This window comes from Wyeomyia smithii, chromosome 2 (assembly GCF_029784165.1).
Source record: "Wyeomyia smithii strain HCP4-BCI-WySm-NY-G18 chromosome 2, ASM2978416v1, whole genome shotgun sequence".
Lineage (NCBI taxonomy): Eukaryota > Metazoa > Arthropoda > Insecta > Diptera > Culicidae > Wyeomyia > Wyeomyia smithii.
The window spans coordinates 182,770,514-182,790,213 of NC_073695.1; the positions used below are offsets into that span (position 1 = coordinate 182,770,514).

Sequence of the window (19,700 nt, forward strand, 5' to 3'; positions counted from 1 at the left end):
CAATCCAACAATTCTAGCTCTATGTTTTGTTTTTTTCAGGAATTTTTTTTTTCTTCATGATCATACAATTATCAATGTGTAGCTGACCTTTCATAAAAAGTTTTCATAATAAAATAAGATTTTTGAAAAATGAGCTTTGAGATAGCATCTAATATTTTTTTCCTACAACATAATTTTTCACTAGTTATATTTTTTTCGGAAAGACAAAACTGTTATCTATAACTTTGCCGAATACGTCACACCGACCAAGCAAACTGTTCTGGCTTTTGAAATATCTGTAATCATCAATACAATTTTTAGTTTGAAACTTTTTAAAAATTGTTTAAAAGAATGCCGATAGCACAAATTGCAATTTTAAGTCCATAATAAGAACATCTTTGCAAAGTTATGGCCGAATAAAAAATGACAAATAAGAAAAAATATTCAAATTGACACAATTTTCATGGCATTGCTTGATACACTCCTCCAGAGACAGAGTTACGACTGTAGAGACCCGAGGCCAAGTCTTGTATGGAGGCCTTAAAACAAAACAAAACAAAACCTTTTTTAATCGTACGTATTAAAATCCTTTATTTGTCTTTGAAAATCTAACAAAAATATTTTAGAACATCGAAGGCTTCTTCGCTGAACACTTATCAGAATTAGAACTATATTCCTACAGTACACGCAATTCAACAATAACAATTTTGACAGTTTGTCGAATGAAGGAATTCAGTATTGTTACTCATGTTGAAATTCGATGCAGAAAATCGGTTTATCGTTTTTATTTTCCTACATGTTTTTCATATCTCTGTTAAAAAAATAAGATTTTTTTTTAGAAAATTGGGAATATCAAAAACTATTAAACAATTTTCTTCCTAATTTCTCCAGGTAGTCATTTATTTGCATTTTCATGCAACTTTGCTGCGGTAACCTTCAGTACAAGTAATATCACAATATTTCACCAACGATAAAACAATATTTACAAAACTTAAACATACTTAAAAAAATCTAAAATTATTCTCATTTGCCCAAATCATTCATTGGATTTGTTGTCAATCTCGTAAAACTATTGGAAAGGTTCTCTTCCTCCTCTTGCATGCGCTGCTGGTAATGTTCCTGCTTGATGTCTGCTGTGCCAAGATTTCCTATCAAGGATTTATACTCCGACGAAGTCATGGTGAAACCAAGATCCATCTCCACTATATTACCGATGTTGCACTCGACACCCGGATTTCCCATCGCCGGCAGTCCCCCGGTAGCCATATCATTGTTTCCATTATAATGCATATTGCCGGGGTTTGCAGGTAATTGAAATGCATTTTGTGGCTGCTGCTGGGTCCGTAAATGGGGCTGTTGATGATGTGCATACCCCGATGCGGTACCAGGATAGTTGTACTGATATTGCGAGTGCTGTCCAGTCATGAAAAAATCATTAGCAGGGCCCGGCTGGTAAGCTCTTGGTACTGGCATACTGTGTTCCGTCATGAATGGAGAGTTGTTTCCTTGATGTGCAGCTGGAGACGGTTGTATCACAGCAGTGTCATTGGGGTTGCGGTAAGGTCCATTAAAACCACGAAACTGGGGCGACGCTTCCCTTCGATTCGCTCTCGCTGATTCTGTTGGGATGTTTATCATTTGGCCGCCAAAAGCAGGATTAAAATCGGTTATTTCACAACTGCTCATTTTTTGCCTTTTTCGTTTTTGACTCAGTGTATCAACTGGAACAAGCTCAAACGGCAGGGGTTCACTGGTTGCACCATCCGAAGGTCTTCTCAGCTGGATATGCACCATCACAGATTGCTCGACATCGAGCGTACGATATCTGGGTGTTCTGAAAGATATAGCCACTTGCTTGTGCACATTATGATGTTGAAACTCTCCGGTATCTGTCCACAGTATTCTGCCTTGCTGTTCTTCGTAAAATCGCACCGATATGTCCTCTTTGGTAACTTTCTCGCAGAGCAGAATGATTTCTTTTCCGCCTGAAACTGGTGCAGTCACATGACTTAACTTACATATCACCAAATCGGACATAGCTTTTTTATCGAAAATTATGTCAGAAACCACCGGTTGGAGTGGCTGTGTAAATTTTCCATCGGGACCTGGCAGGTAAACTTGAAAGCAAAGCCGAACGGCATTTAAGTCGATGGTGGCAGGTTGTTTTGCGTGCCCAAATTGAGTGTGAAACGGGTCCACTTTTATCCTTTTTCTCTGCATAAGTGACTCCTCAATTCCCTTCTTTTTCACACATTGTATCCCAAGATTACTAAACACGTAGCTCATAGTGCTGCTGTCTATGTGCACAGTACAAACACCTTCCTTACAACCTTCTTTTCCCACGAGATTGTGTGGATGGGGGCGATAGGGTGGGTCCTTAGTAACACAGGATACCACAGCAATTGCTCGTCCTTTGTAGCCACGTATTTCGATGGAAGGATATGTCTTCTGTTCCGGTGTACTGTGTACTCCGGGAATCGAACCCGCCGACCGACCTTCACATTCGTACCGAAACCTGAGGGCTTTCGACTGCGGCTGCTCGGTTATCACGACGTACGGTTTTTCTTGCACTATTGGTGGCATTTCCACGACACTTTTTTAATGCTTGATAGATGGGAAAAAACTAACGCTGTCGTCGAACACTCATAGTCTGGTTATATTGTATAGTCAATAGGTATACTATTGCACCTGTCTGATGTCAATCAATATTGTTTACCTCTATAACAATGTCTCTGAATCTAGCGTATTCTATGCTCCTGACAGGCAGGCGAACTAACTCTTGGATTCATCCAGATCACAACAAATCGCACTTTACCTAAAATTACATACCCAGATACAATGATATACAATACAGAGACAATGGGTAAGGGCCCTGTTTTCGACATACCCACTACATTTTTATTAGGCTAAACTGTACAAATAATTCACTATCAAAAACGAAATACAAAAGCATTTCGGCTGGAATTTTTGTAGTTTTATTCTCTAAAATACCTTTGAACGGAGTAAATTTATTCGTTTTATGAGAAGCTATCGCATTTTCAAAGGACATCGTTTGGAAATTATGCTGGTAAATTGATAATTTACTAACCTGAATCCAATACTAATTCGTAGATTCAAGTTAATACACCACCTGTTGATAAAAAAATATTGTATCATCAAACAATGAAAGAATCAAGACAGACTGCTAGAAACTTTGGTAGGAATCTAATTTCAGCCTTGAGCTTTTTGGGAATATACATTGGCAGCCATGTTATATTCAAATTAACAAAAGTGACAAAAAAGATTCCAGTAAACGCTCGTTCTAAGTAAAATTGTTCTATTAACCGTGCAGTTTACTGTTTACATGCAAAAAATATAAGGTAAAAGTGCAATACTGCATTAAAAAAATCGGTTTTAGACACACTTTCATTGTACTAACTCTATGATTCTTGAAGTTGTTCGAGATTCCCGATTAACAGACCGAGAATAGGTCTTTTGCCCTACTCGTAGCTGGTGTTGATGGTGCATGTCGTGATCGTCTGTTTATACATTTCTTTCTCAACAATACTTGTTTAATATACTCAGTCGAAGTTTTTCATAGCGGTAGCGCAAGAGGCCGCCGCCTTTGATAATTAGAATCTGAAAACAATAGATCATTTTGACGCTGGCCTAAAGAGATTCACAGCTAAACCTATTCTAAAGCATACCTTTAATTCGGAATAACCCAAGTAGCAAAATTTGTTTCGATAATGAACTTTGTGCAACACAGCAACGAATTCTTATGCGAAATTAAGTTGCAGTTACATCTCAGTTTCATATACAATGACAAAAAAGCGCAGGAGATGGAGCCAATGCAACATTTTCGTTGTTTCAACACAAGTTTCAAGAATGAAACCGCAATGTGTATGAACTTATGCATGGAATTCGATAACAACATGGTAAATGTTGCATTGCAAGTTCATGGCTCAGTTTTAAATATTGCTTCCCTTATCATGCCAATGCAATGGTCATTAACAGTTTTAATTTTGCTTCTTCAATTCATCAGTACCTTAGCGTGATAATGAAATTCAAAGCAATTTATCATATTTCGTTTAGAGACCCACACTTTCTGGACGACTTCTAGTCCAAGCACCCAAAAGTTACAACGCAGTAAATAAGCTCATCTCAAAAACAAATATAAGGCGAACGATCGAGCAAAAGTTGCTGTTACATGGCTTCTGAACATGACAGCAACTTTTAGAAGTATTTTTGTGTGTTTGTTTTTTGTATCTCGCAAGCATCACGTTGGCAACCTATATGCTCCACCCACTAGATCTATTCAGTGAAGGTTAGGTTTTCAAATGCCGTTTATACGTTTCAACAACAAATCTATCCTCGCGAATAACGTTGTTGGTGTGAAGATTTTTGAAGCAGCGGTGCAACTTTAGTTGTTGCTTGTTTCTTTACAATTGCATCGTAGTAACAAAAAATGTTTCTTAAAACCTCGGAATTTCATTAGTGCAACAAATGATCACAATTTATTTTTTTATTATGTTTCAATTGTTGCTTGGGAAAGCTATCTTTATACATCGAACGATGACACATGTGTGATTTTCGATGTGAATTTTGACTGGACTTAAGTCGGCCTTATTTTTTTTCGATGTTTCAAAATGACGTATTTTAAAAAAAAGAAATGCTTGTAACTTTTCACTAACAAAAGAAAATCACAACATTTTTACACGAAAAGTAGCGTCTTTTGAAGGTCTAAAACTTTCTTGAAGACAGCATTGCTGAGAAATTTGAACTGAAAAAAAGAGCGAAAAAACTGTTTTTTCTGGGCACCACCCTAAAAAAATTGGTAAAATGTCTCTAAATCGCAAAGGACGCGTATAATTATCTCTTCAAATATAAAAGTTACTTTTTATACCACCCTATTTAACGTTGATACCAAAATAAGGTCCCAACTATAACAAACAACTTTTCAGAAGCAACTATGTCTCTAAAACCTCAAAATGGCATCGAAAAGCTCATGTCCGCTCAAATCGTCATTCATTTTTACTGGAAAACAGTAGAGTTTAAAATTCAGTTCATTCCAAATAAAAAAATAACATGTATCCAGTTTTTGCGTATAGTAAAAATCAATGTTTGCTCTTTAAAATGGTATCGTAAAATATTTTTTACAAGTGCGACCACAGGAATTATCGATTTTTGAAAATGGCGTATTTTGAAAATAGAAATGCTTGTAACTTTTTACCAACAAAAGATATTCACGACTTTTTTACGTTAAAAGTTGCGTCTTTTGAAGCTCTAAAACTTTTTCGAAGACAGCATTGCTGAAAAATTCGAACTGAAAAAAACAGAGCAAAAAAACTATTTTTTCGGCACCACCCTACAAAAAGTGTCCCTAAATCGCTCAAATTTAGAGATACAAAAAAACTTTCTATAGCAAAGTTGCTTAGAATTTCTTCTGCTACAACTTTGTAGAAGGACGCGTATAATTATCTTTTTTAATAAAAAAAAAGTTTGTGTTTCTAATTCGCAGTTTTTAGGACCACCCTATTTTACGTTGATACCAAAATAAGGTCCCATCTATAATAGACAAATCCTCAGAAGCAACTATATCTCTTAAACCTCAAAATCGCATCGAAAAGCTCATGTCCGCCTAAATTGTCTTTCTGGACCACTGTGAAATGGTTTAATACGAAAATCTTCTTCATATAGACTCACGACTGCTGTTCCAAAAGAACCTAACCAGAAATGTGACCTACAGATAAAATTTTCTATATCAGAAAAACTGCTTGTTGGATTGAAATGGTGTCTCAGCAAAGTTGTAGGTAGGTTATAAAATTGCGGTTTTAAAAAATACATACACTGTAAAAAAACGCTTGAGTATTGTGACATTTTCACTCTGAACTTTTTTGGGTGTTTTTTTCTTTTCATTACAATGTTTAAAAATCATCGCTAAGAGCATGATACCAATCCAACGCGCTGGTAATCTTGCGCCTGAGGCAGTCCACGCTACTTCGAAATCAATGTTGATCATCAATGTTCAATGCTGGATTTTTAAAAAAGGTATTTTTCTAGTACCGCAAGTAGTTAGTTATTATCAGGATAACGCAACTAGTTAGTTATTATCCACAACTTTGCTAAAGACACCCTTTCAAGCTAACAAGCCGTGTTTCTGATATAGAAATTTAATTTATCCATTAGTCACTTTTTTGGATAGGTTCTTTTGAAACAGCAGTCGTCAGTTCATGAAGAACTGATATCATAGGCCCCTATAATAGATCATTGCACGATGACGTCATTTGACAGTTCTGGAAGGTAAATTTTGCGGACTTGGATGCATTTGCGATAACGCCAAAAGTTTTGTTGTAAAGCTTTTCGGGATTGATTTACTCTAATGGTAATGTGTTCATTATTACTAGATTCACATGCTTTTTCTAATAGAATAGGTCCCAATGATCCTAGCAACAAAAAACCAATAGTCGCTCCAAACTCTAACACCCGGTAAAAAGTGAGGTTAGGTCGTTCCATGCAATGATCTATTACAGAAGATTAGGCGAGCAACTTGCCTCGCTCGCAGTCGCTGACGAGGAAGGCAAAATGTTGTGTTAGGGATCGCGAGTGAAACTTTGCTGGTGACAACTGAATGACAGACGAGCTACTCGTCCAAAATCAAGCCGACTCGCCATCTGGAATACCGAAATTGGGCGGACGAGTAACTCGCCGCTCGCCTCGTCTCCTGTAATAGGGGCCATAAAATGACCTCTTCATTAAAAAGGAACATTTGCACAAAGTTTCGGCGAAATCGGAAATGACATGCTAAAAAAATGTTTTGCCTTTCTCCTAGAAAGGTATAGCAATCACTGGAAAAACCAAAGGTATAAAAGTGGTCCCAATGGTCGAATGTCATATACCACTCGACTTCTTTCGACGAACTGAGCATTTTCTGTATGTATGTATGTATGTGTGTATGTGTGTATGTGTGTGTGTATGTGCAACTTTTTTTTCTCACTCACTTTTCTCAGAGATGGCTGGACCGATTTTCATAAAATTAATTGCAAATGAAAGGCCTAGTTGCGCAATAGGTTGCTATTGAATTTCATTGTAATCGGATTTTTAGTTTAGAGGTTATGTATCAAAGTGTAAAAATCACGAAACATCAATATCTCAGAAACCACATAACCGATTTCAATAAAATTGGTTTCAAATGATCGGGCAATCTCCAGAACTCTTAGCTCTTAAATTTCGCTATGATTGAAAATATGGTTCAAAAGTTATGTAAAGAAAAGTTATCCTGAGGTTGTTTAAACTCACTCATTTTTCTCAGTGATGGCTGAACCGATTTTCACAAAATTAGTGTCAAATGAAAGGTCTAGTTGCCCCATTGGTTGCTATTAAATTTCATTGCAATCGGATTGTAACTGTGTCCGTTGTTCATAAAAATGTGAAATCACATAATGAAAGTAAACATATTGACTTTCTCCTAACGATCACTGGCTAATTAAAAGGTAGAAAAATGATTGAAATGGCCGAATGTCATATACTACTCATCTCAGTTCGACGAATCGAGCATTTTCTGCATATATGCATGTATAGGTGTATAGGTTTGTGTGTGGGTGAGTACGTGTGTATGTGCACCTTTCTTTCGCACTCACTTTTCTCAGAGATGGTCTGACCGATTCTTTCTATCTTGGTGTCAAATGAAGGGTCTATTTGCCGCTTAGGTTGCTATTGAATTTCATTGTAATCAAACTTTTAGTTTTGGCGCTGCGTCAGAATGTGAAAAACGCTCTTATATCTCAGAAGCTATGAACATAGTTGAATTCAAATAAATGGGCTTCCAAACCCTAAAACAACGAATTTCATAATGTTTAAACATGTGGTTTGAAAGTTATAGAAAGAAATGAAACCCGCAGACTGTTTAAAACTATAGCTTCGATCAAAATATGTGGCCTCAACATCATTTAAATTTGATATTGTACTATTTCAATGTTTTCGGCCTTGCTCGGGATTGAAGTTGAAATTAAAAGTCATTTCTATCATTTCACTTTTTGCCTTTCTCCTAGAAAGGTATAGCAATCACTGCAAAAACTAAAGGTATAAAAGTGCTCAAAAGGGCCGAATGTCGTATACCACTCGACTCAGTTCGACGAGCAGAGCATTTTCTGCATGTGTGTGTGTAACGCTCTCCCAATCTCACTCGATTTTCTCAGAGATGGCTGAATCGATTTCAATGAAATCAATTGCAAATGGAAGGTCTAGTTGCCCTATAAGACCTTATTGAATTTTATTGAAATCTGATTTCTAGTTTAGAGGTAATGTATCAAAATGTAAAAATCACGAAACATCAATATCTCAGAAACTACACAACCGATTTGAACAAAAATGGTTTCAAATGATCGGGCTACCTAAAAACCCTTAACTTTTGAATTTTATGAAGATTGAACTTGTGGTTCAAAAGTTATGGAAAGAAACGTGTTTTGAAGACTGTTTAATCTCACTCATGGCTGGACCGATTTTCATAAAATCAGTGTCATATGGAAAGTCTTGTTGCTCCATAAAACCCTGATGATTTTTTTTGCGAACGGATTATTACTTTTCCTGTTATGTTTAAAAATGTGAAATCCAGCTATGAAAAGAAACATATTCTGATGACTACTTGGGCTCACTCACTTTTCTCAGAGATGGTTGACCCGATTTCCACAGAATTAGTATCAAATGAAAGGTCTAGCTGCCTCATAACACCCTATTGAATTTTGCTGTAATCGGAATGTAGCTTCGTCTGTAATGTATCGAAATGTGAAAATTACTAAACTTCATTATCTTAGAAACTACACAACAGATTTGAACAATATTGATATCGAATGAACGGGATAGTTGAGGGTTAACTGATGAATTATGATTGAACACGTGGTTTCAAAGTTTGGCTCATACGTTCCCTTTTCATTTGATTGTAATCAAACTTAAGCAACCGTTATGTTTTAATTTGTAAAACAACGAAAGTCTATTAACTCAAGTATTACACGACTTATTTGAACATAACTAGTGTCATACAAACGAGTCATCTCTCAAACTTACAAATAACAAACTTCATAAAAATTTGATATACTGTTCAAAAGTTTTGGAAAGAAAAGAAATTCAAAGACTATTCAACACTATAGCTGCTTTTATCAATATATATGGCCTCAACATGATTTAAATGTGGTATCGTACTATTTGAACGTTCCCGGTATCGCTCGTGATTAAATTGTTCGAAATCAAGAGTCATTTCTTATATTTCGTTTTTTTTGAAGCACTAACATTACGTCAAATTTCATATTTTATACTTTAGTTACAACATTAATATTTTAGAACCCAAAGAGTGAATATACCTTTTTGGATTTAAGCATTCATGTAAATCTATTTCTACAAATAATAAGTTTGAATGAGAAAGGCTGAGTCTGACCGCTGGATTAATTCAGGTTTTTTTAATCATTTGGCCTAGATACTCCTGATTGATATCTGTGGAATTCAAAATTTCGAACCAGATTGTAAGAAGATCATTTTCCCGTATAAGCCATTCCACCTAATCTAAACAAGTAGAATATGTTTTTAGATTCATTGAAAAAAGAAATGTAATTGTATATTGTTTGCATATTCCCTGCTAAGTGTAGCTCTACCACAACACCCTCAGTAAGGGGGCTGATCTACGTAACTACTCATCTCCGAACAAGTTCGTGAAGTCAGCAATGTAGTACCACGTGATGTTTTATCATTCAGATTACTCCACATCAGTCCAGATATTGTTGTCGCTGACTTGAATAAGCTCAAAGCTTCATCCGCTGTTGGACCGGATGGTATCCCTTCGACGGGTATTACATGAAACAAATATTTGCTTGAAATAACGGACTATATTTTTTTGCTCGTCTATTGCCAAAATATTTGCTTTAATTATTTGCAAAAAAAAATCTTTCAGTTGTATTTGCTAAACAAAAATTTATGTGAATATTTTCTTCGTCTAATGTCATGCTTTGCTAGTCAATTCGCTAGTGAGCGAATATTTACTTGCATTTTACTTGCAAATTACAGCAAATCTATTATAGATACATACTTCAAAAGAGTGTGAAAATTAATTTTGAAGATTCGATGTAAAATAGGCACTTTGTTTTCTTCCTCTCGTAGAAGTGGAAAGCTATGAAAGAAGAGCTATGAACAAATATTCGCAAATATTCGGACAAATACTTGTCCGAAGAAAAATATTGTGCAAATAAGTTCCGTGAGAAATATACCAAATATTTGCTTCGACATTAAGACACAATCCAATTCAAAATTGTTTCAAATCTGATTATACATTACGCAAATTTCGCTCTTCTGAAAAACAGCCTAAGGTGACCAAATATCATCCAATTTGAGTATTTGCGGGAGCTGCATGATACCCATTTTAAATTTTTATATAGTAGCATCAGGTTTCCGGTAAACAGCAGAAAGAGGACAAACATTACCCAATACGAGTTTTTCAGGAACCAAGATAATGCTCAGAGGCCGGAAGTCAACACCATACTTAATTTTTAAACCCGATTTTGCGACTTTTGGTTTCAAATACAATCCAGTGAAGGTATGTTCACTCTTTGGGTTCTAGAATATTGATGTTGTATTTGAAGTAATAATTGAAGTATAAAAAGTGGAATCTGACGTAATATTTGTGCTTAATACGAATACTTCAATTACGCGCAATACCGGGAACAATCAAATAGTACAATACCGAATTGGAATTAGGCTGAGGCCACATATTTCAATTAATCAATTTCGTTTCTTTCCATACCTTTTGAACTACATATCAAATTATTATGAAATTTGTTACTTGTAAGTTTGAGAGACATGTTCAAACAATTATGTAATCTTTTAGAGAATTGCTTTCGCTTTTTTACAATTAAATGCATAACGGTTAAAATAAAAGTCTGATTATAATCAAATGAAATGGGAACGATAGGGCATCATTTGACACTAGGATTTTTGGAAACAGGCCAGCCATTTTTGGGATAACGAGTGAATCCAAATCAAGTGTTCAATTATCATAAAATTCATCAGTTCATTTGGTACAAACATTGTTACAATCGGTTGTGAAGTTTCTATGATAATGAGTTTCGTGATTTTCACATTATAATTACATTATGATTATTACAGACAAAGTTAGAGTCCGATTACAATGAAATTCAATAGGATGTTATGAGGCAGCTAGAACTTCCATTTGACACTGATTTCATAAAAATCGGTCCAGAATCGGTCATCTATGAGAAAAGTTCGTGAGATTAAATAGTCTCCAGAACACGTTTTTTCCCATAACTTTTGACCCACATATTCAATCTTTACACAATTCAAAAGTTAGGGATTCCGCAGTTCATTTAAAATTAAATTTGTTCAAATCGGTAGTGGAGTTTCTGAGATAATGATGTTTCGTGATTTTCACATTTTGATACATAATCTCTAAACTAAAAATCCAATTATTAAAAAAATTTCAAGCACTTTTATACCTTTGGTTTTGCCAGTGACTGCTATACCTTTCTTAGAGAAAGGCTAAAAGTGAAACACTGGCTTTATCTCTTACAAGTGAACTACAAACATGTGTCGCAAACAAAACAAACACAGGCGATTAACAGGGTAAGGCAGAGTTTGCATCGGAAGGCACTCAAATCTGTGTACAAACCTCTCGATGCACAATTCAATCCTAATTGGCATTTCAACACAAAAGAAACAAATCAACAGATATTGTTGACGTTTATCATACGCACACTACTATTCGGATTGGGAAATTGTCTCTCATAACTAAATTGGACGCAGCCCACGACAAACAGAACAAAAAAAGAGTCATGGTAATCCGTCAACCAGTTCCCGCAATTCATTTTTATTAATGAGAAGATTACTATACTTTTGGTCGTGTGAAAATATCTAATTTTGTGTCAAAGATGCAAAGATGTTTCTATGGGCTAAAGACGTTATTTTAAGCTATTAAAAAAATTTTACTCACTGCTAATTTTTTAAAAAGGGTTCATGTAAATTTTTTTTTTGATGATTACAACTATTTTTAGACCCAAAACAGTCTGTTTAGTTGGTCTGGCGTTTTAGGTAAAGTTGTAGATTATAATTTTGTCTTTCGAAAAAAATGTAATTGTCTCAGACAAAAAATTATGAAGTAATTATCTTAAAAAACACTTTTCTAAATATCATTTTTTAACAAAAAGTACACAATATTAAATAAACATTGATAGTTGATTGCAGTTGCTAATTAGGGTTTGCAATATTCCCGGGAATTAATTTCCCGGGAAACGGGAATGAAAAATCTTATTTCCCTGGAATTCCCGGAAACCGAGAATGGAAAAAAATTCTTAGCAAAAATGAGATTTCAAATAAAGTTTACCTACTTACTTTTACGGCGACAGACCGATTATCGATCCAATGCCGAATCCAGAATACGTCCCCATGACATTTGGGCTTGGGCTGCTATCCTCCAATCTCCCCTAACACCTATTTCGCGGGCAACCTCGTCGACAGCAATCATCCAACGAGTGCGAGGCCTACCTCGAAGTCGACGGCCTCTATTGGGATTTCTGCTAAATATAGTCTTCGCTGGTCGTTCTTCCGGCACTCTAGCTGTGGACGAAAACATGCATGTAGGCATGTTTTTGAGTTCTTTCTTCGTATTATTTATCGATTCCTCTTCAATTTTTGCGCGAAAATTGTTGGAGTAGGTCTCACGCTTCTGGTTCACCCTGAAACTCTGGATAGGACGCACCCTGGGTACCGTATTGATTTTCAGCCGCTTCAACTTCTCTATCGATTGATTCGGCCAGAGCACAGCGTCTTCGCTCCTATGGTATTTCTTGATGAACGACTCAACTTCCGGCAGGCACTTCGTACCAGTGCTGATAAAAGTCATTTTCCCCAGCAAAATCCTTCGAAAATTGCAGCCAATCATTTTCAATTTTCACTTCCAATGATCGTAGCACTCTTTCAGATACACTAGATTTTCGTCCTAGTAACGTGCTGTTATACTCAGATGAAATAGATCGCGCGCATCGTTCACGGCTACGGAATAAAATTTGACGACAAATCCAACCAAATGATCTTCACTTCAAAGTGAAAAAGAAAAACAAACAGTCCACTCAACCAAAATGAACCTCACCGAAACACTCTTTCACTGACACTGACCGATGCATCGACTATCTTCGTTAACTGGAAAACTGATTTTGTTGTCTTGCTTCCATCGCATGAAATATAATGAGGTGTTTTGACAGTTCACTTCCATGCAAAAAGCGGGAAGGGAGAACTCTGAAAGGATTGTAAAAAAATAACGTTTATGGATGTTTTTTTTTCCACTTTCACTCAAGAGTGTCAACAAATATCAACCCTGCTTCGTACTATAAATTTCCCCGTTCACGGCCAGTACGGAACTTCTCGCTGATTATCAGCCAAGGCAGCACCTTCTTTGGTGTGTAAAAAAAATTGCACCTCACAGCTTACTTCCTTCGTGGCGGAAGTAAAATACGGAGTGCCCTGCCAATCGTTGCCAGATAGGTCTCGACGTCGACCACCACCATCACGTCGCGATTCGCCGAAAAAATCGACTCGACCATATTATTCAGCCGCTGCCACTGCATCATTGCCTGCAGCAAGCGTACGCAGCGATGTAGCGTAACCGGTGTCCCTTTTCCGTACGATGTCCGCATTCGACGCGGCGGGGTAACGTTCTTTGATCGCGCATACTTCTATGCGGAGTAGCTTCGCTGTTTTCACCATTACGGTTAGAGTTCGAGTCAATTTTTTCTCATGGGTTATTATGACAGATGCTGGGTAGATGGGTAGATTCGTCAGTGCGTGTAAAGGTAAACCCATGAAAAATCGGTATTTTTTGAGCATTTTCTTAATTAGCGTTAGGGCTAATCAATTTTGTCTTCTCGAAAAAAGTCTCCTTCCAAAATTAAAGCTTAATTGAACTTCTGATAAGGTTTCACTTACAGTCGTGAAAGTCTTACATTTTTAACCAGCCTAAAGATGCACAAGAGTAGTTCTTAAAGTTTTCGAAATTGAATTTTTTTGACAGCAAATCACTTAGAAATGCATAAAATGCTATTTAAATGTGATTTCATAAAAAATTGTTTTAAAAAAAATTAACTTTAAGGGACATGGAAACTTTTTAGCTGGGATATTCGAGCTACACCAGAACACACAAGAGACACTTCCAGTTCGAAGATTTTTTTCATCGATCAAAGAACTGTAACTTTGACCGCTTAGAGGCTCTACTTTCCGAAGTCCGATTGAGCTCAAATTTGGCATGGGAAATTTTCACTAGAAAACAAAACTTCAGCACTCTATCGTAAATGAAATTTAGAACTCTATCGTAAATGAAATTCTCTATCGTAAATGATACAATTAAAAAAAATAATCCTTTTCCCTGAGAAACTTTACAAATGTACATAAATCTATAGATTTATAACCTCTCGCTCAACGATATCCATCAAAAAATCTGTCGCTCGCAACATTACATTTTTTTTGTGTTTTGTCAGATAGTTCCGTGTGGGTAAGGCCCCACATGGATATTTTCCGAGTGGGTACTACTACCCATGCTACCCACATGAACCGCAGGCCCAGTCAAGTAGTAACCAAGTAATCTATGATGTCAATAAAAAAAAAGCAATCAATCGATTTGTCAAAAACTACGAAACATTACAACGCGTAAATCTTACCGAAACATTCAAATTACCAAAATGGAAGTTTTGTCAGAAAACCAACATATTCGCGACGTTAATTTTCTTCACACTGCATATTATCCTACAGAACTCATGTTGTACTTTGAAAAACATCACATCTTTGAAATATTATTTGTAATGATCAAACTAGTTTGCCAAGTGTTCCAGAAACAATTGTTTTTTTTTTTCTTACAGGACTTAATGATTTTACTGGACAGGAAACGTCCTGGCGATGTTTGCGAATTTATGGCAAAGCAATTGTTGGAGATCTCAAAAAAATATGATTGTGTCAACCTATCAGTTCGAATTCACCCGAGCCCAAGTAGGTATGGTAAACATAACAAGTACACATAATCACACGTTGTTACTACTTTGGCTTAATAGATTATGAAAATTTTATAAGAATATCTAGCAAAATCCTTAAGGCTCCCATCATACAAGTGAAACGACCCATATCTAAAAGATGTCTTCGAAAGCTTCCAGATGAATTGAAACGCTTTCGATTGAACAAGAAAAATTTAATATTTATAGGTATCATCATTTTGAGTACCCTAAGAAGGAACATTTTACCTAATTCTAACCTTTTAGATTCAACGAACTTTTCAGAAGCAAGCCAATCAAACACCGAAAATGTACTGTCAAAAGTTTTTTGTGTGAATCGATGTCTCACCGTAGATATAAACAATCATCATTCTGAAGGTTCAGCAAAATTTGATCCATTGGAAACGATGTTTTCAACAGCGCAGAATTTGAATGATAAGGTTAAACTTTTGCAATGTAGTCCACTTCACGCAACTATCAAATATGTAGAGCGAATTGCTCTCATTGGAAGGCCTGGCTCAGGTAAACATTGGCTGGCTCGCATGCTGGCTGACAGATTGGATGTTTTGCTAGGTAGAGATTTCTATTTATTGCTAGGTCCTCAAGGTAGGGCATACCAGTTTAACCTATTGAAATAAGTTTCAGTAAAAGAACTGATCACTCGTGCTCGGACAGACTCAAAATGCTTTAAGAAATCGCTGGAGATCGGTCTTGAAGATAATGTACACACCTCGGAACTGATAACAACAATTGTTGAAAAGCGTCTGTTGGAGCCAGACTGTCTGCAGTTCGGATGGATACTGGTTGACTTTCCCAACACCGCAGAGGATGTTGAAAACCTATTCCAGTTAATGGTTGCACCGCGAAAGTAAGCTTATTTATTACTAGATATACGTAACTTAATTTTTAAAATCGTTGTGTTAAAAACTGTTCAACAGTATCAAAATTGGGTTGGGTAATTTGGGTTCAACGGTGCTGCGGCATCACTAAATAATGTCTGAAGATGAAATTTTACACAGCCTTTTTTCCGCGACAATTTTTCGTATTGGATCCGGTTTATTGCTTAAAATATTTTCCATTTGACTCTTAAAACTACACAAAAAATAAATAGTTTGACTACGAAGAAAACAAAATATATAACCTTTACAATTAAATTTAAAATCTGGAATAAACTTTTTGGAGATTTAAATAGTTATAAAACAGTGAGCAAGTGTGTTGAAAATTCGACAAGATTCGACTACTCTGAAAAGGGGATATCAATTGAAACAAAATAACGGCTGGGATTGATCGAATAATCTAAATTATCCATAACGTTTTTATTCAGTCAATGAAAAACCTAATACAAAATACCAACAAACACTCACTTCTGGTAGCACGGTCGTTGAATTAGAATACTAATAATTGAATTCAGCGTTGCGCTTGCGGATTCGACTAATTAAGAAACGGTGCCACTCTTTATGACCGATGGAATCCGTATGTTAGACTAGACTCTTTTTTATTTGTTTCTTCCAGAGTATTGTTTCTACACGCTAATGAACAACTATGTTGGAAAAGAAAAGTTCGCAAGTTGAAAACCCCAAACGGAATCACATTCGTTCATCCAAGCGATAGCGAAATCATTTTGAAAACTGAGGTAATAGTATGTTTAGCCATTAATGTCCAACAGACGTCCAATATTTTCAATCCACAGTTCGACTACTTCAACATGCACAAACAGAGTATTGTAGACGCTCTTAAAGACCGAAATTGTGTGTTCTTGGATATAAACGCAAATCAAAGCAAAGAGCACGTCCTAAAAGAGATTTCAGAAAAGTTGTTGCTGTTTTAACTTGCATCCACTGATTAAAAAAATTCTAACAAAATAAAATCAACAACTTGTGCGAAAAATCCAACTCAACTTAGCTACTGTCAATCGATTGTAAATTTTTGCTACTTGAATCACACGAAAAAAGATCAGACTAAGTTCCGCCCTTGATATTATTACACCGTTTTTATTCCGTTTTTAGCAATTACTTACTACATTTTGTCTGATTGCAGAAACAGGTTATGCGCTCTTTCAACCGTCACCGGTTTACAGAAAACTGTGTGCACTTGGATAGATCATTGCGAATATTCACCAGTCGCACGACCATTGCGCACTGCACGTGAGGTGAGTTTCCATTCTCTCACACACTATCGTACAAACATGGCACTTCCCGTGAGCTGCGATTGGACCTGTTCACGTTTTAGACACGCCCCTTTTTCAATCCACCACACACAGTTTAGATTTTGTGCAATGTCTTTTCCGAACGATTTTTCAATTCTACTCTTGCACACCCGCTGCGGCAGGGTGAAAAACGATGCGAATTACAATTTTAATTGGTATTGAAATGCTTTGTAAATGGAGGCTATGATATAGCTTTTAAGGCAACCGAAGACAGAAGGCCCGAATATGCAGGCTGCCACAGAATGAAAGCACTTGCAATCATTTCCAGCTGAGTAATTAAGGGAAATAAACCAACATTGCTCATTCATTCGGATAATTTTAACGATCCACTACAGCGGTTTATTATGATGCCTTACTCTGGCGACTTGAGTGTTTGGAAAAAACGTGCTCTAATTGGATAGACCAAGACGGCTAGCGGGGGATTGCTCTCGGTCAACATTATATTGCAAACACACAGCAGAAGGAAACAGCGTTGCCATTCGACAAAATCTGTACACGAGTTGGTAGCCAACAATTGACGGGTCAACTCTAGTTGACCACCTCTCAAAACATTATTTTACATTCATTGTTTTTTGTTATGGTGTTATTTTCAACCGTTTATTTGTTGTTTGCCCTACAAGTAAAGTAAATGAGGAGACATTTGTAACATGTGGAAAGTGACTTATAGTAACCATTTTTCTATCCTTATTGTACATATTTTTTACATGTAATGTTAATCTGCTGCTGACGTTGATGGATAATATTTACTACGCGCAATCTGGGAGCGCTTCTCGCATGAACACTGTTACGGTCAGCGTTGCCAGGTATCCAGATTTAGCTGGATTATCCAGATTTTTTAACATGTATCCAGGTAGACAGCTTTGATGTCCAATTATCCAGATTTTTCATGGATGATCTAGATTTTATCCAGATTTTATTTTCTCTGTTCCGCAAAAAGGTCATCACTTCAATTTTGGCGCGAAATTTTGCAATTTTGTCACCTCAAATTTTGCGTACCCCAAGACTTTTATTCGAAAAATTAACCTTTCACCCCACGAAATGACTGCCAGTTTTTTTTCCAGATTTTTATTTTGCCTTTTCCAGATTTTTGAAAAAATGACCTGGCAACGCTGGTTACGGTGGGTAACCGAGTGGGTGGGAAATGTAGTGGGCTGGTTTCCACTGTGGTGGAAACACGTTTTATGTCTAATTCACCGCTACAGCATTGGTTAGATATATTTACTCACCATCCACAGCCGAACACTACTACTGCGGCAAACCGAGCTGGTTTCGGCGAATAAATTATGAAAAGTCGGTTGAGCAAACGAGTGGGAGTGTGTTACGGAAAAGTTGTTTTGATGGAGAAATAATGTTTTCCATTTTATTTCAAATTAAAGGCTGTTTAGGGTAAACTTTTCGCTGCTGCTTCTGTTGTTACCGTCTTCGTTTTGCAACCGCTCGGGAGAGGGACATTTTCGTGGCAACCGTCGATAGAATTGGAAGTAAAATCTGTGGCGGCGGAGGTGATAGTTTTCTAAACGTTTTCCACCGCGTTAACGGTAGACTGAGTTAAACCGAAGTACATGGGACAAAACTTGTTTAAATTTAGCATGTGTTTATGAACGTTCAGGAATTGTAAATGCGGGACTCGTGCAATATCGATGAATTTCACAGTGAAGGGAGCTGTCTTGAACATGGAATCTAATAAATCGTTTTTCATACGGGATCTACTCGGAGATTTAATTTCCAATCAACAAACTAACGGTAAATATGTTAATTTAAATGGTTTTTAGTTGCAGTGACTAGTAATTTTTCGAACTCTAGATTGATCAAAACGCGGTTCCCATTGCTGTAACTTCAAAAATTGAAAGAAAAAAAACAATGGAAAACGAGTTCACTAGTTGACCTAAAATAATCATGATTATGTTGATAATGTTATAGTGGTTTGAAAAGTTTCAAACATAATTCATACATAAAAGTGCGGAGGCTTTGAAATTCGATTTCGATTCAAATTACAAACACTTTAGGCCATGATTAAAACGTGGTACATTTGTGTCTCAAACTTCGGACACCTTTTTTATATCAAGGCGAACAAACGTTTGTCTGATAACATAACTTTCGGTAACATAATTTTTGCTTATTCTACTACACAATTGTCATCGATAGATTTAGATTACAGATAAAATATCACATGATTCAGATAGTCGTTTGGCAGAGTCAAGCTTAAAAGTGTTATTACTGTTACCGGAAAATTGATGCAGTATCAATTGCCTGCTTTTCATTGTACCATATTTTCATTATCAACTTCGGAATTCATAACAGTACCTAATAGTTTTGTATTTTCATATTGAGTTTCACTAAAATTATCCAAACAATATTTACATATTCGTGTCAGTGTGTCTTATGAGGTTATAATGATGTGGAATATAATTATTGCATTGATCGACAATAGCGAAAAAAGAAATACCCTAAAACTCAAACTGGAGAAAAGCTCCCTCTGCTCTAGAGTAGAAGTGTGTCAGAAAAAC

The 19,700-nt window shown here is 36.3% G+C and overlaps 3 protein-coding genes across 5 annotated transcripts in view; 2 read left to right on the forward strand and 1 right to left on the reverse strand.

Annotated features, from left to right (window-relative positions):
- Positions 1 to 861: 861 nt before the first annotated feature.
- On the reverse strand, positions 862 to 2,784 carry LOC129723419 (embryonic polarity protein dorsal-like). The gene has a single exon (XM_055677625.1). The coding sequence runs from the start codon at positions 2,560 to 2,562 to the stop codon at positions 1,003 to 1,005; it is 1,560 nt and encodes a 519-aa protein (XP_055533600.1). The 5' UTR covers positions 2,563 to 2,784; the 3' UTR covers positions 862 to 1,002.
- An 11,858-nt stretch (positions 2,785 to 14,642) lies between these two features.
- Positions 14,643 to 17,033, forward strand: LOC129723732 (uncharacterized). 3 transcript variants are annotated; one of them, XM_055678122.1, is made up of 7 exons: positions 14,643 to 14,801; positions 14,862 to 14,988; positions 15,051 to 15,197; positions 15,255 to 15,560; positions 15,627 to 15,855; positions 16,500 to 16,620; positions 16,678 to 17,033. In XM_055678122.1, the coding sequence occupies exons 1-7, from the start codon at positions 14,685 to 14,687 to the stop codon at positions 16,813 to 16,815; spliced, it is 1,185 nt and encodes a 394-aa protein (XP_055534097.1). In that variant the 5' UTR covers positions 14,643 to 14,684; the 3' UTR covers positions 16,816 to 17,033. The 3 variants fall into 3 exon arrangements, with proteins under 3 accessions (XP_055534097.1, XP_055534096.1, XP_055534098.1); XM_055678121.1 differs by having other exon boundaries at positions 16,500 to 17,033; XM_055678123.1 differs by lacking the exon at positions 14,643 to 14,801 and having other exon boundaries at positions 14,895 to 14,992; positions 16,500 to 17,033.
- Positions 17,034 to 18,468: 1,435 nt separating this feature from the next.
- LOC129722348 (homeobox protein koza) overlaps positions 18,469 to 19,700 on the forward strand; it is a 34,886-nt gene continuing 33,654 nt past the window's right edge. The window contains exon 1 of the mRNA XM_055675728.1: positions 18,469 to 18,936. Coding sequence (XP_055531703.1) covers positions 18,834 to 18,936 — 103 coding nt within the window. The 5' untranslated portion in view covers positions 18,469 to 18,833. The remainder of the gene's footprint in view (positions 18,937 to 19,700) is intronic.